We start from the raw sequence: 27,306 nt of genomic DNA, 5'->3' as shown, positions 1-27,306 counted from the left end.
TGCCTCCCTCACGCCCCTGACTGGGGATGGAGCCCGCAACCCGGGCCTGTGCCCCGACCGGGAATCGAACCGCGATCTCCTGGATCCTAGGTCTCGATCTCCTGGGTCCTAGGTCTCGATCTCCTGGATCCTAGGTCTCATCCTGGATCCTAGGTCTCGATCTCCTGGATCCTAGGTCTCGATCTCCTGGATCCTAGGTCTCATCCTGGATCCTAGGTCTCGATCTCCTGGATCCTAGGTCTCGATCTCCTGGATCCTAGGTCTCGATCTCCTGGATCCTAGGTCTCGATCTCCTGGATCCTAGGTCTCGATCTCCTGGATCCTAGGTCTCGATCTCCTGGATCCTAGGTCTCGATCTCCTGGGTCCTAGGTCTCTATCTCCTGGGTCCTAGGTCTCGATCTCCTGGATCCTAGGTCTCGATCTCCTGGATCCTAGGTCGACGCTCAGTCGCTGAGCCCCCCGGCCGGCGTTACACCGTTTCAATAGCAGTAGTGTTCCTAGCTCTGCTTCCTGCGCCTGCTGGCCGCGGACTGGTGAGGACTGTAGGTCAGCACCTTGGATGTGAGTAGAATAAACGCCTGAAAGGTGTCGTTTCATCAGCTTACAAAAACACTTGTGAGGAAGGAAGACTGCTTAGGGGGATAAGGGAACGTGGAAGGAATTTAAAAAATCCATTTTCTTGAACTTGATGGAAACATTTTCAAGGGCAGGGCGAGCCTTGCGGAAGGAGGGGTTTATAGGAAGTCTTAGGTCTCGTGACCTTAATGTGAATTAAGTCAGAACCGCCTCGCTTTTGGCCGAGGGTGGTTGTAAAGTGTTTGTAACGAGAGAAACGCGACGGATTAAAATTCTCGGAATAAACCAGCGTGCACTGAGGGGGTTCCTGTGGAATTCCCGGCCGGAGTGCCCAGAGCTGGGTGATAAACGGGCTCCTCGGTGTCAGTTAAACGCCGTCTCTAGAACAACGTGAACTTGGAGTTCGTGGGGCGGCCGGTGTGAAGGGGGCCCTGCCGAGCAGGTCTGCGGTGGACGGAAACGCGTCCTTCCTGGCCTTCCCCCTTACAGCCTCGGGTGAGGGTTGTAGCCTTGACGCTTTCGATCTGGTCTAGAGCTAAGACTTGGGGGTGGGGGGAAGGGACCCTTTTCTGTAAGTTTTTTGGCCCAGAAAACTCAGCAGAGAAGATGGGGTGGAACAGGGAGCAGGGTGACCCACCAGCAGGCTGCTCTGAATTTGGCAGGAGGAAATTGGCCGCCTCATCCAGAAAAAAAGTTTTTAAACAGTTTGTGGATTCCAGCCATGGCCTCGGACACACAGAAGTGTAACCCTCGTTTGGGGTGATGCTGTTTTAAGGGTAACATATTTCACGTACTTTTCATAATAGAGTGTTTACCTAAGGGAGCCTATAAATGGGAATCACTTATACTTTGTGTTAGGATTTTTAAGGGTGTACAGTGTTAAAGCATTTTCAATGATTGCAAGCATTTAAACCTGTATAATTTTATTTTGAATTTTTTATGGTCTTAAAATAGAGTGTTCCAAAAAATGTATACACACGCTTTGAGTAATTGTAAAGGCAGTATTTATTAAAGTACGTTTCATTTTCAAAATTGAGCTCCCGTCTGTTACAGTGTGTATCCATTTTCGTGGGGCACCCTGTATACAACGTACAGTTTGCCATGTTAATGGTTTTTAAGTGTACAAGCCGGTGCCCACGTTGGTTTTTATAATGAATGAATATTGTTGAGAGGAGAGGGATACTGTCTGAGGTTCCAAGCACAGTGTGACTTAACTTCTCAGGGTCCTGGGCTTTCGAGTGAAATGGCACAAGATAGAAATAGCAGTCGGAGGCTCTGTTTAATCCCAACATGAAATTTTATTTTTAAAATTAAGGTTTCTGGCCAGGAGACTAAGCTTACTATAATCCCTTTTATCTGCACTGTGGATCTCCTCCCTGGGCCCCACCCAGTAATTTTACTTAATTTCTTCTTACACTGAAAGAAGGCACTTTCCCTCGACGCCCTTGTGGAAACTCTGACTAGGGGTCTGGTTATTTCGATGCAGAAGGGAAACCATGTGATCTAACATCATGAGTACTTGCTTTTAACCGGCCTCTCTGTGTAACACATTCATAGACCTTTACTGCAACTTATTTTTAAAAAGCCCACTGAATATAAAGATATAATGAGTGTAGCTTTCTTAGTAAAAAAAAAAAAATATATATATATATATGTATGTATGTATATGAAAAACTAGGACAGCAGGTCCTTAATAATAATAACTTTGGGTGTAATTTGGAGCTGGTGACCTCAGCTTGGCTAATTTTACGTTTTGCTGGGAGAAGGAAAAGGCTGTCCCCGGCCGGGGCGACGTCCGCACACCCTAATTTGACATCAGTTATTTATATTCGGGCATATGGAGCTAAAGATGTGGAAACACTATAACTTCATTTAAAAACACACACACAACGGTTCCAGAGTGAACTTGAAATGCCTTGGGAATCAGCCCGGAAGCCCCTTCCTTCGCTCCCGGAGAGGCAGGGAGCGGCCTGTCCCTTCCAGAGGTGCCACCTGGGGTGGGGCCTGTGGCCGCACAGCTCTGGGGGCCCGTCCCTTCCGTGGGGGCCCATCTCTGGGGGCAGAGGGGAGGGTGCTGGTGTTCGCTGGGCGGGTCTCAGCGGGGCCACTCGTCTGCACCCCACGCGTGCCGGCCTCGCGTGGACTCGCGCGTGGACTCGCGCGTGGACTCGCGCGTGGACTCGCGCTTTCTGTGCTTCTGCCTCAGCGGGCAGCCTGGAGGCTCCCGTGTGCCAGGCTTGCAGCCTTATAAGGAGCCGCCCGGGTGCAGCCGCCCGCCTTCGGGGCCTGTGCGGACTGTCCTTTGATTAAAGCGGGAGATGGTTTGATCTGCATTTGCAGGAAAGAGCCTCTGAGTCGAGAAACTGCCAGGGAGGCTCCTCTCTGTGCGGACCGCCCGCACCCACGGGGCACCCACCGGGCAGGTCCTCGTGGTCACCCGGCGTGGCCGGGGAGGCTCCCGGGGGAGCCCGGAACACCGCTCCGCTGCGACAAAAACACGATCACGACAAACTCAGAAGCTCGAAGGAAGACATTAAATTCGATATTAGCGTGAAAGAGAATTTTGGTGCTAACCGGGGTGGGAAGAGAAAGCTTATGTATTTTATCTGCTTTTTGGAGACAGTCGTTCGACTCCAGTGTCGGAGGAGAGTCTGCAGGTGCGGATCCCAGGCGAGCCCGCCGGCGACTTGCCACATTAAATCGGGTGACCCGGGGCGTCTCAAACGAGGGGTGGCCCAGGCGAGGGAGACGCTGGCCCCGTGGTCCTCGCGGTGGTCAGGGCTGCAGGTGGCCTGTCCACGGCCCCGTGTGCCACACAGGTGGTCCCGGTTTCAGGGGCCGGAGAAGCGGGAAAGCAGACCGTGCTCCCTGGAGGATGCTGTGCTGTTGGTGTTGGGGACCAGGGTCCCCTTGGAAAAGGAGCCTCTGCCTGGCTCTGCGGTTCTCGTGCACCGTCGCTGGCAGGTCACGTTCAGTAGGTTGTAAGTTCAGTTCCTGCCCCCCCATTAGTTCTGGAAAATCACGAGAATGCACCTCAGTGGTGAGCAGGGCGATGGCAGCTCCCCCGGGCTCTGCGGGGGCCCGTGTCTCTCTCCACTGTAGCTTTTTAAAGGGATTTCTTCCTCGGGCCGCGCTCAGACCCAGGAGGCCGCGTGTGCAAATCTGGACTCGCCCTGAGCGGTGACCCGAGCAGAGCCGTCCACTGCGTCTCCTGAGCTGCTGGGCTCACGAAGAGAGGAGACGGTCCCTCGGACGGTCCCTCAGTCCCTGTCGCTGGCTGGTGGCCGATTCCCCAGCTGCCGAAGCCTTGCCTCTGGTTTCGGGGACGTGGGTTTGGGCTCCCAGAGGGTCGGGGTCTCCCCCCTCGGCTGACGGCGACGTTCTGATCACACCTGTGGCCCCGTGGATGTGATGCTCTGTGTAGGGTCAGCCTGTTTCCCCGGAGGTCGCGGACGTCCGGGCACATCTGAGTGGAAGCTCAGTGGCGTCCGACATTCGGGTGGTTTGCCGCCTGCTCTCGGAGGGTCCCGGTCACGGCCGGTGTGACCGGCACAGAGGCTCAGGGCAGCACTTTCTGGGCGTTACTGACCCACAGCTGCCGGTGGACTCGTTCCGTGTCTCACGTCGATGGTGGCGAAGGGGGAGGTTTTGCGATTTGGACTTGATTGCGTTTTGGAGGACGGGTGGGTGGCAGGGCCCTTCCCCACGTCTTTATTCGAACGCTGTCCGTCTGCTGGGGTCTCGGCGCTGTGTTCCCGCCGCCCCCGCCTCAGAGAACGAGGGGCTGCGGTCGCCCCGACCTCCCCTGGTGGACGGAGCCCCTGCCCCCCGAGAAAACTGCTGGAGTCCGGCGCAGCGTCCAGTCCTGATGGAGGCTCTGCTCTCGTTGAAGCCAGGCCGTTGGCCCGGTGTCGTCATCGGCTTCTGGCCAGAAGGCGGCGGATGGCGGCGACAGGTTGCCTGTGGAGCGTCCTGGTGGCGTCGTTTCGGAGGAGAGGGGGGCCTGTCCCCTTGCTGGGGACGGTGGTTTCGCCCGTTAAGCCCCCAAGACTGCAGACGAGAGGGAGGGTCCCGCGGGGCGCAGACAGGCTGCCGTTTCCTGGGGCCGCCAGCTCGCGGTCCCTCCCGGGCTGGGCCACGGGGTGTGTGTGCGGGAGGAAGCGCAGCTGTCCTCAGGCGGGAGGGTGGACACCGTCCGCACGGGGGTCAGCAAGGGGCTCCGGGCACGCGTGAGGCCAGGTGACCTCCGGCAGGTCCCGTCCTCGGACGTGGGACCCGGGCAGCGGTGCAGGGCCCGGGGCGTGACCCGGGTCCTGGGATCTCCAGGGGCCCGTGTTCGAGGGGACGCGGTGGGTGGTTTGTCAGCGGTGGTGCTGGACCCGGACAGGGTGCCGCCCTCTGTGAGTGTGCGTTTCCGAGCCAGTGGGCTTTGGGTTGGGACGTGCGTGTCGGCACATGCACACGCATGCACACTCGCAGCCGTCTGCCCCGGAGCCTCCCCTGGACGGGCCTGGGAGGGGCCTGGAGTCGGGTGTGTGCCGTGTGCGGGGGCCGACGGGGGGACGGCGGGGCCGGGATGAACCGACCTCACAGTGCAGGCCGCCACCGTCCGACCCTCCTCGTCAGTGTGGACGGAGCCGGGGCCCAGCCACGACCCGGGTTCGTCACGGATCCGGGCCTCGGTCTTCAGGTGTTTGGAAAGCGTTTGCAGCAGCCGCTGTGACCGCTGCTTTCGCCCAGAGGCCGCGGGACAGCGCCGAGCTCCTCGAAGCGCACACCCCGCCCCGGACCGTCCAGGCTGGACTGACGGGGTCCAGAGTCAAGTCCCACGTCGGCTCTCCCTGGGACCCCGTGGGGGGCGGAGCTTTGAGATTCAAAATCACGCCGCCTCGGATTGTGTGTTTATCAGAAGCTGTTGCTGGGTGCGATGCTTTTGCTTAGAGAAAGAAAACGTTTTTTCTGCAAGGTCATGTCAGCACTTCCTTCTCTCCCCTGGCCGAGCAGCAGAAACACGGCGCCGAGGGTGCTGACGGTGGGGACCGGGAGCTGGAGCGGAACTTGGCCTGTTTGTTCGGTTCCTTTCAAGAAAAGCATCGATGGCCTTTTATCTTCAGGAGTCACGACTTGCAGGGATGGGCCGTCGGCTGTCCTGAGGATATATTTTTGGCCAGGCAGGCGGCGGAAACCCTGGGGCTTGTGAACAGGCTGACAGACCTCTGTCCTCCGGAGCTGGATGGACACCCGCTGCTTCAGGGGTGCTGCCTGCGTCGGTGATAAACTGGGTCACCTTACGGCGGCCGCTGGCGGTCATGGGTCTGGACGGGCTACCTGGTTGGAGTGAGCGCGGTGAAGCGCCTGGGGAGGGCTGTGCCCTCGCCGGCTTTGGATCATCGGAAAGAATTGCTTGGCGTTTGTGCAGCGGCCACAAAACCTTCGATGCTTTGCGTGGCTTGCCTTCCGGTGAAACACGCTCAGCACCGGGCATCTCCACAGAGCGCGTCTGGGAGCCCTCGGGCAGAACTCGGCGACGTTGGTGATTGACGTGTGTGTTTTTCCCGGGTGCGCCCGGTGGAGGGAGTTCTGGGGGCCGAGCTCTGCGCCCAGCCGTGTGCCCGGGAAGGTAATGTTTAACGCGCTTTATGGCGCCCTGCGCGTAACGATCTCGCTTTGATTCTCGGGCACAATTCCTCCTTTCATCTGACGGAGGGGACTTCACAGAATTCAGAGGGAAGAGACAATGGGAGGCAGGTATTAACTGCAGTCTGTTTTCTTAAACTGGGAGAGAAACGTTGGTTTTGGGTAAGAGGCTGGAAAACAGGTCAGCGTGTCTGTGTCGAGGGCAGACACTGCCTTGTGCTTGGTTTACGTGGAGTAAAACAGAAGCAGACGTCAGTTAAAATGTGTTCTGCAGTCAACTAAGGGAATTTCAGAGAGGTTTTCCCAGTAGACCGGGAGGCGCTACAGGAAGAGAATGATGGCGACTTTCTCCCTACACGGCTGGTTGTTTTCACTGCCGATAATTAAAAAAAACTTAATTATATTAGATGCTGAACTGGCGATAGTTTCAGTATTTTGAGTTTAGGGTCAGTAAAAACCTATAAGCCCCTTTCAGTGGGCTTGTCCCCTGTGGTTTATCTGAGGCCTCTGCTCTCCCATGTTTGTTTTGAAAAAAGAAACTGAGGCCTTTTGCTTTCTCGGGCGGCCCCCAAGCTCCCAGGGTTTCCGGAGCGCTCCTTGCTGACTGTACTCATCTCGGTGCGGGATGCGAGAGCCGGAGCTGGAAACGCGCTGCTTTTGTGGCTCACGCGTGTGGCCAGCGATCTGTTGTCTGTCTGTAAAGCTGGGCGGCCCCCTCAGTGAGGACGTTTGTCACCCGAGCCGCCCAGTTTGGGGACATGCGGTTGTAGGCTTCTGGAAATGGGGCTTTTCATGGGACCTTTGCCAAGATCACAGCGCTAGCCCTGCCTGCCCTCCAGGGAGCGGGGGTCCCCGCAGGTCCCCGGGGGTCCCCGCTCCTGGGATTACCGGGGGCCCTGACAGGACAGTTACCTGCAGGACATCAGGGAGCAAGTTCTGGACCCTGGTCCTTTTGTTTTCTTTTTTGGTTTGTTGAAGTTTACTTTTTTTAAAGGCCAAATGGATTGATAGAGTTCCTACTGAACATAAGACTTGGGAAACAGTATAGAACAGGTAACGCGACTTTGGATTTTCCGGGATGTTCTTAACGACTGGAGAAAGCAAATTCCCAGGCCCTCCCGCGTTCGTTCCTGGACGTCCTGAGTGTGATTAGTGACTGTGGTCTGTCCACCCGCTTTCATTGTTTCCCCGCGAGGTCAGGTGGGGCTGCCAGTCTCTGTATTTCGTAAGAGGCGTCAGGATGGCTGCTATATTCATGTTAATTCTTATTTTCCTTTGGAAATACACCGGTCTGTTTTCTTCACGCCGTCCGTAAGCGCCCTTGTTTGTGCCTCTGTCTGGAGGTGGAGATGGAGCCTCTCACCGCCCTGAACCAGGAGTTTCTTTGGGTTCCCGACAGATCGTGGTCCACAGTTCATAGAAGCCACCTCCTTCAGGATCCCAGTTAGGCCGCCCGGCGTGTCTGCCGTCGGCGAGCACGGATCCTCAAGCTGAGGCCCGAGGCCCCGGCAGCAGCCGCCCGCCCTGTGGAGTCGATGGGGAGCCGGGGTGAACCCGAGCTGACTACGGACCGTTCCGCGGTGACTCTTGGGGACCCACGCGGTGTTCGCTTTGATTTATCTGGAGGTGCTGAACTATTTAAAGGAGGCGTTTGTTTAAGAAAATGGAGCTTGGTCGGCATCCTGTCGGTGGCTGGCTCCCAGCACCGCCTGCCCTGAGCACGGCGTGTGGGAGACTCACCTCCGCGTGCTTTCGGCAGAAACGTCGGGCCCGTGGCTCTCCGGGGGCCGGGGGCGAGGCTGCTACGGGCGGCGCATCCTTGGGCCCCGGGAGAGCGGGTTTGTGTCCGTTTTCCATGGGGGCGGTGGGGCGGGGTTTCTCCTGAATGCGGCCGATTCTGGCCGCCGGTTACTCTTCAGGGTGGAAATGCAGTTTGCTCATAATGGATTATTGATTGGTCGGAGCGAGGCGGCCTCGAGGCCCTGTCATCGGGGCGTACTCCCCGAGCAGTGAAAGCCTCGCTTCATGGGGCCGCGGGGACCCTGGCGTGGGGACTAGAAGCCTGGGATTGTTAATCGGGGCGACGTGGTGTGTGGGGAGAGGAACTCCTCATTGTTGCTCTGGAATTTCTCCCCATTTGTTCGGAGAATGGGCTTTTTGTCTCGGCAGTCGATAAGCGGGGCAGGATGTTAATGATGTATTTTAATTCATGGCTCATAATGCTACAGTGTAACCAGCAAAGCTCGCTTCATTGTCTGCAGAAGAACAAACGCCCAGTATGCTGAGCACACTGGCCCCCAGCGCCGGGCATGCCCGTGGCAGGGTCCCCGGCAGAAACGCGCCCAGGCCCGCTGGAGACTTCTCTTTTATTCCGGGACTCGCCTTTTGGAGCCATCAGGCCCCTGTCCGTGTCCTGAGCCGTCTGTCTGTCTGCTGGGAGGGCATCACCTTCCCTGCCTCACAAATGCCCCTGTTACCGGTGCTCCCTGAGGGGCAGGCCCTCCCGACCCCAGGCCCACTGCCCCGGGCCCAGACCTTGCTAATTCTGCCCATTTGTCCCCCAGCAGGTGACCAGACGGGGAGAGAAGGGTAAGTGACCGCAGGGTATAGAGGAAGCATCGTGCTATGGTTAGTTAATGGACTGGAACGAAAAAGTGCCCGACGAGAGAGCTGTTTGAAAAACCGCACGAGCTCCAGGTTTGCTCCCTAAACTGTCAAATGGGGGGGCCTGGTGCAGGATTTGTCCCGTCCACGTTCCTGGGGACCCCTCCTGGCCTCCCCAGTGTCTACTTGTTCCACTTGGGTTGCTTTCAAAAATCTTGCCGAGTTGCTTTGCTATGAAAATGACTCTGAGTGTTAGAGGTTATTTGAAAATTAGCCTCCTGGTTCCTTTCCCAGGATAACAGTTTGATAGAATTGGCTTTGATAGTTTCGGGGAAATCAGTACAGAACTGATCGGCTTTGGCTTTGTGTTGGTTTAATTCACAGAGCAGAAGGTGGCAAGATTTTGTGTAGATTCAGAAACATGCTTACTGTTTAAAAACACAGGACGTTTTACCTTTTCCTCCACTGACACCATATTTAACTGGTCGGAAAATGGTTTTTAAAATAGGGAGGAAACCCCTCAGCATTACTGGGTCTTGCCTCGGGAAGCGAGGGAAGGGGTCCTTGTGGACGCCTAGCCGCCCGCCGAGCGTGGCTGGGTCAGTTCAGCGGGTCGTGGTCGTCCTGGGCTGTCTGCGGCCAGGGGTCCCGGTGGCTTCGTGGGACGCTGTGGGCGAGCCTCCCAGACACCAGCAAGCAATCTCCTGAAATAAAACGCGCTTTTCATTTAAACAGTTACATATTACCCAGATGCTTTTACTTTCTTTGAATTTCACACACTCGAATGAACAAAAGGTACTTTCCTGACTGCACGGCCTAGAGCCTCTGAGCTTCCTGGGGCCTGGAGGGGGCAGGGGGAGTGGGTGGGGAGGCCTGGGGGAGGGGAGGGTGGGTGGGGGGGTAGGGGTGGGGCAGGGGTGGGGGAGGGGAGAGTGGGTGGGGAGTCCTGGGGGAGGAGCAGGGGGTAGGGGTGGGGGAGGGGAGGGTGGGTGGGGTTAGGGGTGGGGCAGGGGTGGGGTGGGGGAGGGGAGAGTGGGTGGGGAGTCCTGGGGGAGGGGCAGGGTGGACTGGGGGTAGGGGTGGGGCGGGGTGGGGGAGGGGAGAGGTTGGGGTGGGGGGCAAGTTGGGGAGGGTTAGGGTGTAGGATTGGTGGAGGGGAGAGGAAGGGGAAGGGAGGGGGAGGGGTGTTGCCAGGCCTCCCCCAGAGGAGCTGTGCTCTCAGTTGTGTTACTGGGTCCCCCAGTGGGAGTCATTTTTTCTTTTTTAACTTCTTTTGTGAAAAAAAATCTCTAAAAATAGAAATAATACCAACCCCTCCCCATAGATCAGTGTCTGCCTGCTCTTTGTAAGCCACCCGTGAAGTACCCCTCACAGGCCCACAGCCCTGAGACCGCCCTCCGACCTTAGGGACCCGGGGAAGTCACGGTGGTTCTCGGTGCCGTCTCCTGTCCTGTGCACAGAGTGAGCGTTTCTGCAGGTTCTGGAGCGGCGGGGCTGGGTGTCCGCCCCGACCGCTGCAGCTGCGGGTGGAAGACCTGGTCCTTGTGTTGAACCTGCGGTGAGGCTATGGGCCCGGCGAGCACATAGGTGTTACCGTGGAGTGTTTCAGGGTTCGCTTCCTCAGCGCCTGTTAGTTTGCCCTCCTGAATTGATCAAATCAGGTACTGTCATTGCCAGCGACGAGGTATCTGGGTATTGCATTGACATTTCATTTATTTATTCCACGATGATTATAATACTTGGTATACCTCGGCCATTTACTGTGTGCTAAACACTGCCTTGCTTGCATTCATTTAAACCTCACAAAATACTATAAGTATCCTTACCATCACTTTTAAAGGTGAAGAAGTGGACTGGGGAATAGAACAGAGAGGTTGAGACACTTGTTCAGGGTCACACAGCCGGTCCAAGTGAGTGGCAGAACGGCGTTTGGTCTCGGGTTGTCTGACCTTGAGGCTCAAGGTCAAGATCTCCTCTCCCAGCACTGTGAAGTCCACTGTGTGATTGACCCTGTGCTAGTGGGGGCGGTTCAGTGGGGAGATAGCTCGATGTTTTGTCAGCCTTCTTGGGAGAGTCACTTTATTTCGGTTGCGCTCTGCAGGTGGAGAAAGAGCCTCTGAGGTCAGGCCGCAGCCTTCAGACCTGCTGCTGTCTCCATGCTCATGTGCTGATTCTTAAAGCTCAGCGCGTATCTTTCTCTCGTAACTTCTATATTCTGCCCCTACCCCCCATCCATTAGGATGCACCCTTATGTTATGAACACACATTTTTATTTTCAGTAGTAAACATTTTAAGTTTTCCTATTTTTATATATAGTAGCTTTCAAAATAAAATTTATTTTGAAAATGACACAAGGCATTTTTAAAAAGTAGCTTCAAACTATTCATCTCCAGAGAAACTCGCGATTGCGCGCACACACACTCAGTGAGGCTTCAATTGGAAATCTATTTTAAAACCCTAATCAAGCCATTTTTATGCCCAAACAATGGAATTACAGTCTCGTTTGGCGAGTTCCCAGCGGCAGCCTTGGAAAGAGCGTGTAATAAATACAGTAACAGCACTGTGATTCATTATGGGCAAAATCTCTGCTCAGTGGGCTGTGCTTCACGGACGTCTGTGGTGACTGGTCACGTCAGCTGAGCCGCGGACATGCGTCAGCTCCACCCTGGCCCCTCCATCTGTGTTACCGGAAGACTCGTTAGTCCTGGTTTGGGTGAGAAGCTAGTGTTTGTTTATGTGCATCTTTTATACGGTTGTTACCTCCAGGTTGGCGTGTTCTAGGGGGAGCTGGAACCCCAGACCTCATGTAGCAGCTCAGGACTGACCTTCCTACCAGAACCTAGAAGTGTCACCCTGTCACATGGTGGCCCGCGGGGGTGACCTGCTCCCCACAGGGGCCACAGTAAATGGGGAGAAACCATCCGAGACCCTCCTGGCTCCCAGAGGCTGGGGGGCTTTTTATAAAAGGACAGCAAAGCCCACAGTGCCAAGAGAGCTGGTCACATCCCCACAGCCCTGTCATGGGGTGGCTGCCCCAGGGCCCCTTTTTAAGCGGAAAGTTCTGATGATGGGACAGCATTCGCGTTCACTTTGAGAAAGAAGGGGTGACTCTTAAATAGCACCCTTGCCAGTGTTAAAGGAATGTTCTCAGAGGTCTGTGGATTGGGCATTGGGGAGAGCTGGTGGCAGGGAATTACATTTCCCCTGTTTCCTAAGAGGTTGGTGAGAGACGTCACCAGTGGGCTGTGGGCACCGGGAGGGGGGCCAAGCCAGCCTCCGTCACTTGGAGCCATTTGTGTTGATGTTATGATTTCCTTAAGATAATGACATTTGGGGTTAAAATAGTTGCTACCGTCACAGTGTTTCTTCCACTTCTACAGTCAGATATTTCCCCTTTCAGAATTTTTTTCAGTCCTTTGAAAACCGTGCTACGCAGCCCTCGCGGGATTCACCACGGGTCAGCTCTGAAGGATGGGGCTGGGCACACGGGACAAGGCGTCGGGCCGCTGCGGGCGCCCTCATGTCCTTCCTCCAGAATGTCCTTGGAAATGGGGGTCTGCGGGCTTCGGGGTAGCTTTGACGCTAGGCTTGGAGGAGGCTGGAGAGGAAATGGAAACCAGTCTCTGTCCTGGCTTTGGCTGGGGGTCCGGGTGACATCCAGGCTGTGCTGAGGACGCGTGGATTTCTTGGGAAGCAAGTGGGGCAGGAGATCCTCAGCCCCCCACGCCCCTGGAGAGAAGGGGGACGGTGCTGTCACATAGCACCTGCGGGACGCAGCGGGCCTGGGTGCTGGGAGACGTGGCATCTCCCACATGTGTTTTGATTGGCTCACTGTCTGTATATTCTACTTACCACGAGTTAATGGAAATTCCCGAGTTTACGGCACGTTTGCTTTTCAGTGTGGACTCTCCTGGGCCCGTTTGGGGGTTCGTAGGAGTGTGGCTGGGTTTCCCACAGGGCAGAGGTTTGCCCACTGTGCACCGAGCGCAGCCCTGGGCACCCCTTGTCCAGTTCGCTTTGGCTTGTTCACAGGGCGCTGGGCACGCCCAGGCGCCTGGGGGAGCAGCTCGGACCAGGGCCTGCCTCTCTTCTCCAGGGCAGATGGTCATGAAGGTGACAGTGATGATACAGCGTGACATCTGCCGTCACCAGGGAGAGGTGGACCTGGCCTCCCCGGGAAGGCCCTGTGGGGAAGTGGGGAGGCCGCCTCCCTCCTGGGGTGAGGTCCGCAGGGTTTTCTGCACCCAAGACTCAGCCCTGCTGCCAGTTTCAGGTGCTTTTGGGGGCGAGGGGGGGGTGCAGGGGAAAATGACAGAACCATGATGGCAAAAGCATTGTAAGGTGGGACAGAGTTTGGGCTTTAAGAGGCCGAGAGGACTGAACGTTGCTCTGGAGCTGGTCTCCTGGCCACGCACACCCGTTCAGGGCCCAGATCTTGAGGCAGCTGGGGGTCCCCTTTCTGCAGTTTTACTAAGTCATCCAAGTTCTTAACTGAAGACTCCTTTTCTTACCACCTGCACACGTCTGTAGGTGTGTCACAGCTGCACCGCCTGGGGCTCAGCAGGAGCTCTGCCTCCCGCCCCTGCCATCGGCCCCCCTCCTTTCTCTCTGCTGCCCATTTCCACCTCTCCAGCTCTTGAAGCTGTCTCATGCCCACGAACTCTCACCTGTCTTCCCTTAAAGATTCTTTCTGATAAAAATTATCTTAGTGCCAGTCATTTACCTTGGCTTATTTTAATTAACACGATTATCCGTAATTAATTGCTTGTTGATCTTCGAAAGGAAAGGAGCTGCGTGTGCCTCTCTGAATTTTGGTCGGTGCCAGTTTCAGTTTGGACGGGATCGGTGTTTGTAAGGAGGACCCTGCGGATCACCGGTGGTGGATGTGATGGGCCCACGTCCCGTGCAGACCTCCCTAAGCTCCTGTCCGGTCTCTCTGTTCCAGGTGCCCGCTGCCCTCCGCCATGCGCTCCAGGTAGGACATGCACGTCGCGGCGGCAGGCGCGTCTCCGCAGCCGGGGAGCAGGCGACTCCTCTGAACATGGAGAGATAAGACCTCGTCCGGCCGGCCCGCCTGACCCAGAGCCCGTGTCCCCGAGATGGATCGCAGCCGGGAGGCCGAGATGGACCTGCGGAGGGGCCCCGAGGTGGCCGGGGACAAGGCCCTGAGCCACAGCTGCTGCATCTGCGGCAAGAGCTTCCCCTTCCAGAGCTCCCTGTCTCAGCACATGCGCAAGCACACGGGCGAGAAGCCCTACAAGTGCCCCTACTGCGACCACCGGGCCTCCCAGAAGGGCAACCTCAAGATCCACATCCGCAGCCACCGCACAGGGACTCTGATCCAGGGCCACGAGTCCGAGGCCGGCGAGACGCGCGTGTCCGAGGGCCTCGACGGCTGCACCAGCCCCACCAAGAGCACCTCGGCTTGCAACCAGATCCTCAACGGCGCCACCACGCAGCTGGACGGCGGCAAGATCCTGCTGAGGAGCAGCAGGAAGGAGGCGGAGGGCGCCCCGTGCGCCGAGGAGGGCAGGGCCGGGGCGCGGTGCTCCTTCTGCAAGAGCAGGTTCGAGCGCAAGAAGGACCTGGAGCGGCACGTGCACCGCGCCCACAAGCCCTTCAAGTGCCGCCTGTGCAGCTACGTGACGCTGCGGGAGGAGTCCCTGCTGAGCCACATCGAGAAGGACCACATCACGGCGCAGGGGCCCGGCGGCGAGGCCTGCGTGGAGAACGGCAAGCCGGAGCTGCCGCCCGGCGAGTTCCCCTGCGAGGTGTGCGGCCAGGCCTTCAGCCAGACCTGGTTCCTGAAGGCGCACATGAAGAAGCACCGGGGCTCCTTCGACCACGGCTGCCACATCTGCGGCCGGCGGTTCAAGGAGCCGTGGTTCCTGAAAAACCACATGAAGGCGCACGGCCCCAAGGCGGCGAGCAAGAACAGGCCCAGGAGCGAGCTGGACCCCATCGCCACCATCAACAACGTGGTGCAGGAGGAGGCGATCGTGGCCGGCCTGGCCCTCTACGAAGTCTGCACCAAGTGCGGGAACCTGTTTACAAACCTGGACAGCTTGAACGCCCACAACGCCGTCCACCGCAGGGTGGAGGCGGGCCGGACGCGGGCCCAGGCCGAGGAGGACGCGCTCGGCCCCGCGGACCCCCAGCAGCTCTTCCTCCAGTGCCTGAACCTGTGCCCCGCTGGGGCCGGTGCTCCCGCCCACGGACAGCCTGGGCAGCGGGTGGCCGAGCTGGACCCGGTCAACAGCTACCAGGCCTGGCAGCTGGCCACCAGGGGCAAGGTGGCCGAGCCGGCCGAGTACCTCAAGTACGGGTCCTGGGACGAGGCGCTGGCCGGGGATGTGGCCTTTGACAGGGAGCGGCGCGAGTACATCCTGGTGAGCCAGGAGAAGCGCAAGCGGGAGCTGGAGCCCGGCGCGCAGGGCCCCCCGCGCAAGAGGCCCGGCGACCCCGTGTCGGGGTCCCTGGACCCCCGGTCAGCCTCGCGCCCCAGCCGCCGCGCCACCGCCCCTGCCGGCCAGGGCAAGTCCTCCGAGTGTTTCGAGTGCGGCAAGATCTTCCGCACCTACCACCAGATGGTGCTGCACTCCCGGGTGCACCGCCGCGCCCGCCGCGACCAGGACGGCCCCGGGGACCGCGCGCCCCGCGCCCGCTGCGGCTCGCTCAGCGAGGGCGACTCGGCCTCGCAGCCAAGCAGCCCCGGCTCGGCCTGCGCCGCCGCTGATTCCCCAGGCTCGGGCCTGGCCGAGGAGGGTGCCGACGAGAGCGGGGAGGAGAGCTCGGACCCTGCCCCAGGTGAGCAAGTGCGCCTGTGCGGGCGGGCTGCAGGCCGTGGGCGCCTAGGTGGCTGAGGCCCTGGTAGTCATGGCGCCCAGGTAACCCATGCCCCGCTAGTCTGGGCTCAGGCTTCCTGCACCAGGTGGCCCCGCGCCTGGGTATCCCTGAGCCCAGGTGCGCCTGGCTCAGCGTTTTGCCTCCAGGTAGCCCTGTGCCCCAGTGGTTCTTCCCAGGGTATTTCTGAGCCCAGGTCTAGTAGCCCTGCAGCCAGTTGGCTCAGGCTCAGGTAGCCCAGGAGCCCAGGTGGACCTGGTGCCCAGGTACCCATGCCAGGATATTTGGGGCTCGGGTAGCTCTGAACCCAGGTGTCTCAGGCTCAGCAGCCCCGTAGCCAGGTGGTTCAAGGTCCTGTACCAGAACGCCTTGTGCCCGGGTAGCCTGGCCTCAGGTGGGCCTGCGCCTGGGTGGCCCTGAGCTCAGGCTGGCGGCGCAGACACGGGTGCCTGTTGCTTCCCTCCAGGCTCCTTTTGCTCCTTGCCCATATGTGTTTGCAGAAACGAAGGTCTTGGACCCATTGAGTTGATGGTCTCGCTGGGGCATCAGTCAGTGGACAGACCACACCCGATAGACACCCCCGGGGACGTGCAGGTCTCTTCCTTTGCAGTCCCAGACCTGGTTCCCTCACCACGGTGTGCGCAGGAGCCACACGCGAGCACAGGCACAGGAGGCAGGCTTGCGCTCAGCGTCCCGCGGCCCCGCCTCCCCTGCTCCAGGCGGCCGAGCGAGAGTGACTTCAGCTGAGGGCACAGTTATAATTGATCTCCCTGGACTCAGCCTCCCCTGCGGCTCCGCAACAGCTAATTGACCGGGATCACTCCGCACAGCAGCTGCGCAAACGTTTAAAGGGGCTCGGCCACCTCTGTTTTTATAATTTTCCTACTTTGTGTAAATTTTAAACATGTTGATACGCTCTTCATTGTTTTGCGTTTTGGGTAATTCTTGCAAGTTACAGAACTTGTCACTTTCCCCACCAACCAGGGTGCTTTCTTCTCCCTGAAAACTGGCTCATGGGTGTGGCCTCTACCTGAAAGGTCAGGCTGACGGAGACCCAGGGGCGTCCGCAGGGCTGTGTTTTGTAGGGAGGAAAACGCCGTTTATAAGTGTGTAGGCAGGTAAGTGAATAACACTGTGCATTGCCCCTGTTTCCCATTGTTGCTCAGTCACTAGCCGGTGGGAGGGAGCGGAACACATGGTTCTCTGGACAGGCAGGGCTTGTTCCCGGAGCTTTATTTTTCTGATTCTTCCAACAGTGTCTCATGCAAAACCTGGGGAACCCGATTGCGACCCCTGGGCGGCATTCTGATTTTTGGTGTTCCCCTTTTTAAATTTTCACAGCTAGAAATTTTACTTGGTCACTTTCCACTAATATGACTACTTTTTGGAGCATGGGTAAACTATTAGGCTAGTTCTAAATCTTATTTTTTACTTTGAAGACAGATATTTTTAATCCTTGGAAAAGCTCTTAGGTCTGGTCCCCATCTGTTAAGAGGACGGTCAGATGATTCATCACAGGCTGATTCGAGTGCTTTTAGAGGCGAGATGTTGGGAAGATCAAGTTATTGTCGCTATTAATTAGAAATTACTCTCTTTCTCAAGTTCACTAAATTTTAAAGACGATCATTTACTTCTTAATGTGTATTTCCTCCGTATGTAACCTAGGTTTTAGACATCTGATACCTCAGCTGATCCTGTAATGAGATTACAGGTGACCGTTGTGTGTAACATGTTGACGACAGAATGAACAGGATACTGTAGTGTATTGAGAGGCTTGGAAAGAAATTTATGGCACAACAGTTGCATAGAACGTTAAAGAACAGGGTGGGTCCGCTTGGGCCATTTTTTGTAACCCCAGAGGCAGTATCTTTCCTCTAAAACCACAGCTTTTCAACTCTAGTGACCTGGTGGTGGACGGTAGGTAGCACTGGGCCGCTGACTCGCGGACGCCCCTCACGGAGAGAGCGGGGCGCTGTGTGGTTAACACTCACGGCCCCTCGCCCGCGGGGCCGGCTCGGCCTCTGCAGCAGCTCCTTGGGCAAAGGAGATGGTATTTTGGGTTCTCATTATGATCTGTAGTGTGCCCTTCTTTTCTTAAAAATTTGTATAACTTCGGAAAATGCTCCTCTTTCCTGCTACTAAAAGATTACTTAGATTTTTTAAACATCCAGGTGACTTAAATCCTCATAGAACTTTGCTGGGATGGCCGGTTGTCATTGTTAGAACAAATACATAGAAACGGGGGGACAAGAGCACAGGTGTGAACCCGGTGAGCCGGGGTGGCAGAGCTGACACTGAACTTCTCATCTTTGGGGCCCTCCCGGCACATCCCCCGTGTGCCGTAGTTTTACCCAGAGATTTTTCTTTTACATCCAGGAATGGATTTGAGTGTTGCTCCTGCCTCGTCCCTCTGACCCCCCCCCCCCGTCACGTGGCTCTCGGCCCACCTGAGGCTGGGCCCGCGCGCTCGCCTGAGTTCTAACAGGGAGAGCGCGGCTGTTGACGAGGTTCGGTACTTTAAACTGGGTCGCTGAGCCCGAACCCTCCCCTGAGAAATGACCGGCCCGGGTAGGAAGCATACTTTCGGGATTCACAAAAATCAGTTCTAGACGGCAGAGTCCGGGCTTGGAGGCCACCGCTCAGGACCGGGAGCGTTGCTTCACGTCAGAGGCCCAGGGAGCGGGGGACGGCTTGGGGGTGATGTTGCTCCACCGAACTCGCCTGGAGGGATCTGCCTCGTAGTACCCGTGTCCTTAGAGCCGGTGCCTTCGCGAGGAGCGGCTTCCAACGGCCCCTCCTGGTGCTGGGACCGTCACAGGTGCTTAAGCCTGTCTCAGAGCGAAACCCCCGGGGCCGGTCTCTACAATTTGCTTTCAGATCGTTTCTGCTGAAACGTAGGTGACTAGCCCTGTTTGCACTGTTCCCTGTTGGCCCAGCCCCTTCTTTCCCATCAGATCCATACTCTCTGGAGCTCCCCTCTTTATCTTTGGAAAGTCACCCTCACTTAATGGATAGTCACACCCCGAGTGTTGGATGATGTCGCAGGAAACTGCAAGTAGGTGACCGTGTTTTGACCGAACAAGATGACAGAAAAGGTGGCTCGACCGAGCGGACCGAAGAGCCTAGAACGAGGGCCACAGCACCCGGGCAGCCGGAGGAGAGTTGCAGAGATGGACAGGCGGCCAGGGAGGGAGACGGGACGCGGGGGGGGGGGGCGGGGTCGCTGCAGGGAGCGCCATTCCCTGGTCCCCTGCCCGCCGCCCCCTCCAGAACTCCCGTATTTAATTCTTACTCTTTATAAAATGCAGCAGAGCTCCTGAAGGAGAACACTCAGGTGCCCCAGCTGGCGTCAGCCCACAGACGGAAGGGCCCCCGGTTCGGTTCTGGCCAAGGGCACGTGCCTCCGTCGCAGGCTCGGCCCCAGCCCCAGTGGGGACAAGTGCGGGAGGCAGCCGGTCGCCGTGTCTCCCACACGGGTGTCTCTCTCCCCGCCCTCCACGCTCGGAGAAGCGACGGAGAGACTGTCCTTGGGAGAGAAACCACCACGCGGACGTACTTGACCGGGAGTGCAGACTGCCCCGCGGTCTGCTCGGCGTCTTAGCAACCAGACACCGCCGCACGCGCCCGGGCCAGGGCCACTGTTGAGGCGGCGCTTTCGCAGCCGTAGGCTCTGAATTACGAGGAATATTGAGCGACGGGGACAGTGCGTCCCACTGTGTCCCGGTTCCAGCGCCGATCGTGCCCGAGCACACGCCCCACCCGTCCCGTCCCCGCCACGCCAGAGTGGATTCATTATCTCGTGAGAGGCCTCAGGCTCCGGAGACCGTGCTTTGGGGTTTTCTTCCCTCGCCGGGAGACACGCATGGGATCTGCGCACGCGGTGCCGTGAAACACACCATGCGAGGCAAACTCGTCTGTGCTGGCAAAAGGCTCATTCTCTCTCTCCTGTGATTTTTTTTTTTTTGACACAATGTAAAATCACAGAATTTTTGAGGCGGGAGATGTAAACTCAGCTGTTTATTATGCCCCCACTTTATCATTGAGGAAACTGAGGCACAGAAATCTTAGTCTGCCCGAAGCCGAGGGGTGTGTCTGTTCCCAGAGGACAGTGTAGCTGGGGGGAGGCACGTGAGCTCGATGCCTAGATGGTGGTTTTTTTGCAGCGTGTCTTCAGTAAGTTCTTCAGCCCCGTGAGTGCCCAGTTGCCATGGTGACGGTGTGGGTGTTAACGTGTTCCCGTGTGTGCCTGGCGTCCTGGCGTCCTACACACACAGTTCTTTCTGACGGTAGAGTTAGAGCCAGAACTGGGTCCACAGGGCCCAGTTCCCAGCCTGAGAAAGGGCTCCTATCCCAGGCTGGCACTCGGGGGTAGAGGCGCGTGGTCACGGGCTGGCTCAGCCCCGCCCGGGTCAGGTCCCTGTTGCCCTGGGTCCCAGTAAGGACGCGTGCGCTGTGTTCACAGAGCCTCGTGATGGGACCACTTCCCGCCTTCGCTCACCTCCCGAGTTCCTTTGCGTCAGTCCTCCTGGCCCAGGAGACTTCGGCGTCCCAATCTGCTTGTGGGTGATGTTCGGCTCCTTCCCTGTGGTTTAAGTGTCACTTTTGCTATTTTGACAACAAGCTCTTGACTTGAACCTGTTGCTCCTGACGTGAAACATCAGGACTCCTCTCTGTAGATATTGCCCATCAATAGTGAATAGAAACAGCTGAGTTTGGGTCTTTCGCCCCTGTCCCTAGAGGGGTGACCTTATGCGGGAAGGGCGATCGCCAGGTCAGGGAGCATCTGCAGAGAGAGGTGCTCTGATCTCGCCTCTGACCCATGGGCTGCTAAACCAGCAGGGTGTAGGGGGTGAGGGTTAGCCCCAGAGGAGGAAGGCACCCCCCCTGTGGTGGAAGCAGGGTCACACCTGGTCACCTGTGGCTCTCTGGTGCATCGCCCCTAAGACAGTGCTTGTCTCAGAGCTGTCTTGGACACATGCCACTGTCAGCAGTATTCCTAACACTGCCCTGCCTGAGATGCTGGCTGGTCCTCTACCTGGGACGTGGCACATCTGGCTGCGTCGTCTTCAGGCCATCACTCATATTGTTGAAGCCCAGGCGCTGTCAGGTTACAGGAGGGAGAGCTCTGGCTCCATATGTGGGCCTTCTAGGCCCACAGCCGGGGCCCTGACCCCCACCCATCTCCTCTGCTGCACCTTCACGGTCCCCCAACATCCATCAGGAGTGCTCCCCTTGCCCTCCATGTGGCCTGAGCGTCCTGTCTCAGTGGCATACACACTGGACACCCCTCCCACCGTCCTGGCTGGTCCTTCCTCTGCCCTGTCACCCTGGAGCCGGCGCTGTGGCTTCCAGGCAGCAACCTCTCTGTTCCTGGAACATGTATGTCTGTTGCAGTTTCCAGGCATCTGTCTTGTGCCATGTGCTGTGAGGACATTGCTCATCTCATGTGGAATTGTGATCACGTTGAGGGAAGGGGTCAGTCTGATTTGTCTGTGGCCCTGTGGTATTCATGATATGAACAGTGGCTGGCAGCCCAACTCAGCTGGATTAGGTTCACCCCGGAAGCTTAGTGTTACCTCCGGGAGGGTGACTTTGTACAGTTGTTGTTTCTGTTGGCTCTCTGGAGGCCACAGCATCCGTAACAGTAACTACACCTAGTCAGTAACAGTAGCGATGCCTGATCAGTAGCAGTAGTGAAGACTAGTAACAGTAGCGATGCCGAGTCAGTAACAGTAACAGTGGTTCCCTTTAGTGCAGTAAAACCTCGATGTAATGGACTAATTTGGGTGAGCTGCTGTAGTTAAAGCTGAAAGTCTGTTATAAGGTAGGTTTTCCGAATGTGTATGTTAAAAAAATTGACAAATTACCTGTTTTTACTTATATAGGCACATTTGTGTAGTTTAAGTATATATGAAAAGTTTAATTTCACAGAAAGGTTTTCTTTACGTCACAGTAATTTTAAATTGATACTGAGCAGGTCTAGTAAATTTGTGCGTTCACCAGTCACTGCGAGTAAACAAATGCCCAGGGCTGGGGCATGGCTTCGCGCACGTGGGAACTTCTGCCCCAGCTTGTTCCAACTGCTGCAGAAAGTCAGCCACGTGGCAACACGCGACTGCACGTGATGTGTTGTGATCACGTGCTAACCCTTTGCTGAACCTTGTTTGCCAGCCGTGACTCTTGGATTTAAACATGTAGGCTATTGTAGATACTTGATTATTTATGTCGGCAAAATTACTACAGTGTCTTTTCCTACTGTGGCCTATTTGTAAAACTTGTTAAAGATGACAGTGAATTAATAACAAAAATTATTACTTGTTAATTATAAACAAATTTTGGTTAAAAACATTTAAAAATTAACAGGGTGTTTTCACATATGACAAATGGACCAAAAATTTTGTCCATTAAATTTGAAGTCTGTTAAGTCGAGGTCCCAGCGTTGAGGGTTTACTGTGTGTAAGGCAAACCCTGTGCAGGTGTGTAGCTTTGACGTTGAAAGTGCCACGTGACTGGGCAGCACGTGACCGGCCTCCTGGGATGGGCGGGGCTTCATCGCTTCTTTAGCAGCTCTGGTGGGTGGTCAGGCTCCATCAGGGAAGGTGCTTTTCTCCCCGCAGCTTCTGACTCCACGCATCCTGGTTGGTGCCCCGACTTGGAGTCTATGTCCAGGGCCTCTTCCTGAGCCATGCGGGAAGGTAGTGGAAGTGGGGGGCTCTGGGCTTGGCGGTGCCCACCTGACCCCTACTGAGCATAGTGCCCATGGAACATGGGAGAAGGTGTCCCTCATTCCCAATCCATGTGGTGCCTGGTGTGGCGCTCAGAACAGGCTGGGACACTAGGGCTGGTGCCTGTGGTGGGCGAGGGGTGTCTGGGGGCTCAGTGTCTGGAGGGCCTAGGCCCACTGGCTGTCCTTCCCAGAGGGAGGCCCTCCCTGCAGTGGGGAGAAGTTCCAGAGACCCCTCCAGAGCTGCTGGCCCGTGTGACCTGCGGCCCCACCCCGGGTTCCCAGGCTTTGGGAGAAGCAGGCCCTCCTGTGCCTTCCAGGGCTGAGCCCCCTGCTAGTGGAGGGCGCAGGGTCATGCCCAGGAGCTCCGAAGGAGCCCCCTGCCCGTGCTGGCGCAGCCTCTCAGGAGCGGGGAGCCTGGTGCCTGGGGTGCCAGGCTCTCTGCTCAGCGGGCTGCTGTCTCATTTGCATCCACCTTGGTTGGCCTGTCCCCGGGGGCTCTGAATTATTTAGTAAGTTCAGATTCTTCAAGCACTTAGGTTTTATTAGCTCAGTGTTTTTGTTGTGTGTGCATCTCTGGCATGTTTTAAATTTTTCATTTGTAAGTTAAGGGTTATTTTTTTCTTATTTTTGGTTCTTAATGTCCTATGTGCTGGAGGGAACCTGAGGCCAGTTTTTCAGGAAACCTCTGTAGCCTGTCACAGGATCCAGTATTTACATACAATTTGCATAATCGCTGCATATTAAATGATTGGCTTTAGATTCAGATTTTACTGGCAGTAAGGAGGCCAGGGGTGTTCTTCTCGTGGTTAACGGTTGGAAGGTCAGAGTCCCGCTGCTGCCAGGTTCTGAGTGCAGGTCAGCCCATGGTGGCCGCTCAGGCCGCCCGTCGCCTGGTGGGTCGCACAGGCGGCCGTTGGTTTTGGGGGAAGTCCTCACAGGCTAGACGTCTGGGTAACTGCTCGCTGCCAAGTATGTTCCCCTAAGTGCGGGTCGGAGTGTTACTCGCGCTCCCTCTCCGGCTGAGGAATGCAGCCTTCAGCTCGGTGACCAGGCTGCTTCCCAGATGTACACCGGTTGCTGTTTGCATCTAAAAACCCGACTGGTTATCATTTTAAACGATAACTCGGTGGGATCCCTGAAGACTTGGCGGTCCTCGGGAAGGTTCCCCAGGTGACTGATACCTGGAACCTGCTGGAGAATCTCCCCCCCGCCGCCCCCAGGTCGTTACCCTGCGATCGAGCCCAGAATTAGCGTGATCGGAACAGTCCAGTCACCAGACTGGCCACTGGAGAGGTCGTCTGACACTGAAACGACGGTCAGGCGTCCCGTGGGATGTGCAGTTTCCACAGCTCCCTTGATTTGAAAACTCACCTATGATGTTATTGGTTAAGAAATGACGACTGCGCCCGGCCAGTGTGGCTGGGTGGTTGTGTGTCGACCTGTCAACCAGGAGGTCAGTTCGATTCCCGGTCAGGGCACATGCTTGGGTTGTGGGCTCGATCCCCAGTCAGGGGCGTGCAGGAGGCAGCCGATCAGTGACTCTCATCATTGATGTCTCCCTCCCTCCCTCCCTCCCTCCCTCCCTCCCTCCCTCCCTCCCTCCCTCCCTCTCTCTGAAATCAATAAGGACATATTAAAAAAATTGTTACTGCATGACTCGTGAGATGTAATTTAAACAGATTATTTTGGTATTAGGCTAGCAGTGGTATAGATTGAAAATTTTCATTTTTAAGAAATGTTCCTGGGCACCATTTTTTCAAACACGACATTTGGGGCAGAGACGTGGAGGTTGAAAACACGGCACAAACCCTTAAAACCTCGACGGATGGAGAAGATCAGCCATATCCTCCCAAGTGCAGCTAAATGTGTCACCCAAAGGTGACTTACAGTCCCTGAGTGTTGGGGTGAGGGAAGCAGCCCTGGGGCCCTGACTCGGGAATTTTGGAGACTGAACAGGCTGTCTCTGGACAGGTTGTGCTGGGCCGGGAGGAAGAGTCTGCAGTTTCCACGGTGACGGCCCACACAGCACCCAGAATCGGATTCCTGAGATTGTTCAGGAGCCCCAGCGGCCGAAAGGCATGTGCTTGAAGTTAGTTAGGAAGAGAGAGAGCCACCCAGGCAGCTCTGCCTGTCCATCCCGGGGCAGAATTTCATGATAGTTTTCTTTTTTTTTTTTTTAAATATATCTTTATTGATTTCAGAGAGAGGAAGGAGAGGGAGAGGGAGAGAGAGAAGCATCAATGATGAGAGAGTCATTGATCGAGCCCACAACCCGGGCATGTGCCCTGACCGGGAATCGAACCCCGATCGCCTGGATCCTAGGTCGACGCTCAACCGCTGAGCCACGCCCGGCCGGGCTCATATTTTTCTTAAGTGAAGTTTCTTTTTCTTTGAATTTAAGATCTGGTATTTGGGGGCATTGCTGTAGATGTTTGTAGAAGTTCCCGGAGCTGTGTCACACCTGTGAGCCAGCTGGGCGTGTCCACAGTGGAGATGACCTGGTCTTGGCCTCCCTGCCGTCTGTCCCGAGGCCAGAGACAGAGTCCCAGACGGAGGCCCCTGGACCCAGGGGCACCAGGAAGGGTCACCTGAACTGCCACTGTCATCCTAGTCCCTTTGCCTTGTCCCAGGGTGAACTTGTCACTCTCTGCTCCTTTGTTTGAAGTAATTCATTCAAATATTTGTTTTAGGCGAGAACAAGTTAGAGTTGCCAGATTTAGTAAATAAAAATACAGAACACCCGTTAACTACGCATGTCAGGTAAGCAGTGAATCCTGTTTCTTAGTATAAGTATGTCCCATGTAATATTTGAGACATACTTATGTCCCAGAATCACCTGTCGCGTATCTGGAACTCGGGTCACTCGGCCGCCTTTTCTCTGGGGCGTGTCTCCGCTGGCTCCCTCACTGCGAGCGTCCCAGGACAGCTGGCTGAGGAGGAAGGGGGGGAGCTTTGGAGTTTGCTCTCTTTCTAGTTTTATTTGCTAAAACTTGGAGCCCAGGTAAAGGCCCTGTTGAGCATCAGTGCTACGGAAAAAAAGGTTCAGGAGAGTAAAACAGTATCTTTAGTCTGTTTGCTCAGCTAGAAAGTAGCTCAGCGTTTCTGACACAGTGTATACAGTGTATCAGTGAGATCCAGCGCTGCGCGGACCGAGACCTTGACCCGGAGGCTTCCCTTCCGTCTCGGAACACAGGTCCTGGAGATGATGCTGTGGGGCGGCCTCTGGGCACAGACGGCAGTCACCGGAGGGGAAAGCTCTTTAAAAAATGTTTTCAGAAGTTTTAATGAGTAACTTAAACTTTGTAAGTGGATGTAGTCATTGTGTCAGTTTTTTAAAAAATTTTAAATTGATTTTTAGAGAGGAAGGGAGGGGGAGAGAAAAACTGATGTGAAAGCAAAACATCGATTGGCTGCCTCCTGTATGCGCCCTGCTGGGGATGGAGCCCACAGCCTGGGCGTGTGCCCCGACCAGCGACCTAATGTAATCAGCAGCCTCTCCGAGTACAGGGCAGTGCCCAGCCCGCGGAGCCACACCAGCCAGGGCCTGTTGTATTGGTTCTGATGCTTGAAATGGCTACATGCGATCATTTCAACTGATTTTATTTTTTAAACTTTTAAATTTTACTTTCCAACTACAGTTGACATTCAGTACTATTTTATACTAGTTTTGGAATATTCCCAGGGACGTAAAGTTCAGCATAGGGAATATAATATCGTAACAACTGTGTGTGGTGTCGGGTGGGTACTTGAGTTACCGGGGGGGTGATGTTGGCAAGTTTGGGTCTTGTTTGGAGTTTTGCAGGTGCTGTTTCTGAGTGGAGGCTCCTTATGTTGGTTCCGCTCCGTGGTGGATGCCAGTGGCCCTGGTGTAGCGTAGGGGACGCAGCTTCTCCCTGATGTTTGGGACATTGGCAGACACCCGCCCCCCCGAGTCTGGTAAGAGTTAGGGTGCAAATAAGACTCCAATCCCAACCACTGAAACTGTCACATGCGTGGACCTTGCTCCTTAATCCAGAGTCAAAAAAGCCCCAGGAATCGCACTTGACGCACAGGCTGCCCAGATGCAGAGAAATATCTCAGGGGCGCATGATCGACCTGTGGCCGAGGTTTTCACAGATAGTAGCAAATAACCGGTCTAGGACTCGCTCCCCTGCCCCAAAGCTGTCAAGGAAACCAGTGGCCACATTTATTCTTGTACTCGATTGGTTTTGCCTGCGGATGGCCTGCCTTTCCTTAGTTTTGGCTTAAAAAACTGCTAAGCGAATATGTGTGAAAAAAAGTCCATGGCAAATCCCCTTTCTCTTGGGCATCTGTGTCCTGTGTGTGAACCGCTGGAGAATTACCGGTTTCTTAGTCGTGGATTCCACCTCGCAGACGGACCAGCCCCCCCAAAACGGGGCTCCTCCCGTTCCTCCGACCTGACAGCATGCAGACCTCAAGTTCGTTGGAGGGGGTTGGTCTGTGATTGAGCTGAAGGTTCTGGAAGCCGGTGCTCCTCGGAGATGTCTCGGTGAGTCAGTTGCCGGTGTCGGCTTCACCTGCGAGCGGCGGGGAGGCCGCTCCGCCCCCGCCCAGGTAGGTCTCGGGGCGCCTCGCGGCCCCAGCGGCGTTTCGGGCCGGCGGCTGTCGGTCCCGGGGGCGAGCGTCGGCGGAAACGCGCCCTGTGGGCTCTCCCGTCCTGGAGGTTTCCGGGGGGACGGGGAGGATGATTACATCAAAGTGCAGTTATTGCTAGAGGACTGTTTCTACCTTAATTCTTCTGTCACGTGCAGGGCTAAGCCAAGAAATAGTCTTTATACTTTTTTTTTTTTTTTTTGGTATCTTAGGGCCCGTGTATTTCGGGCAGTGATCTGGGCGACTTACTGTCGTAAACAGTGTTGTCCCCAGTGATACAGCACCTTGGAGACTCCACAAACAC

The 27,306-nt window shown here is 56.2% G+C and overlaps 1 protein-coding gene across 5 annotated transcripts in view; it reads left to right on the top strand.

The window, feature by feature from the left end:
• The window catches only part of ZNF516 (zinc finger protein 516), a 70,818-nt gene that overhangs the window by 19,846 nt on the left and 23,666 nt on the right, over window positions 1–27,306 (top strand). For all 5 annotated transcript variants that reach the window (XM_087818911.1, XM_087818914.1, XM_087818913.1 and 2 more), the window contains exon 2: window positions 13,764–15,625. In XM_087818911.1, the coding sequence (XP_087675037.1) occupies window positions 13,918–15,625 (1,708 nt within the window). In that variant the 5' untranslated portion in view covers window positions 13,764–13,917. The remainder of the gene's footprint in view (window positions 1–13,763; window positions 15,626–27,306) is intronic.

Source organism: Miniopterus natalensis, chromosome 7 (assembly GCF_054644295.1).
Source record: "Miniopterus natalensis isolate mMinNat1 chromosome 7, mMinNat1.hap1, whole genome shotgun sequence".
NCBI lineage: Eukaryota > Metazoa > Chordata > Mammalia > Chiroptera > Miniopteridae > Miniopterus > Miniopterus natalensis.
This window is presented reverse-complemented; position numbering and strand designations above follow the sequence as displayed.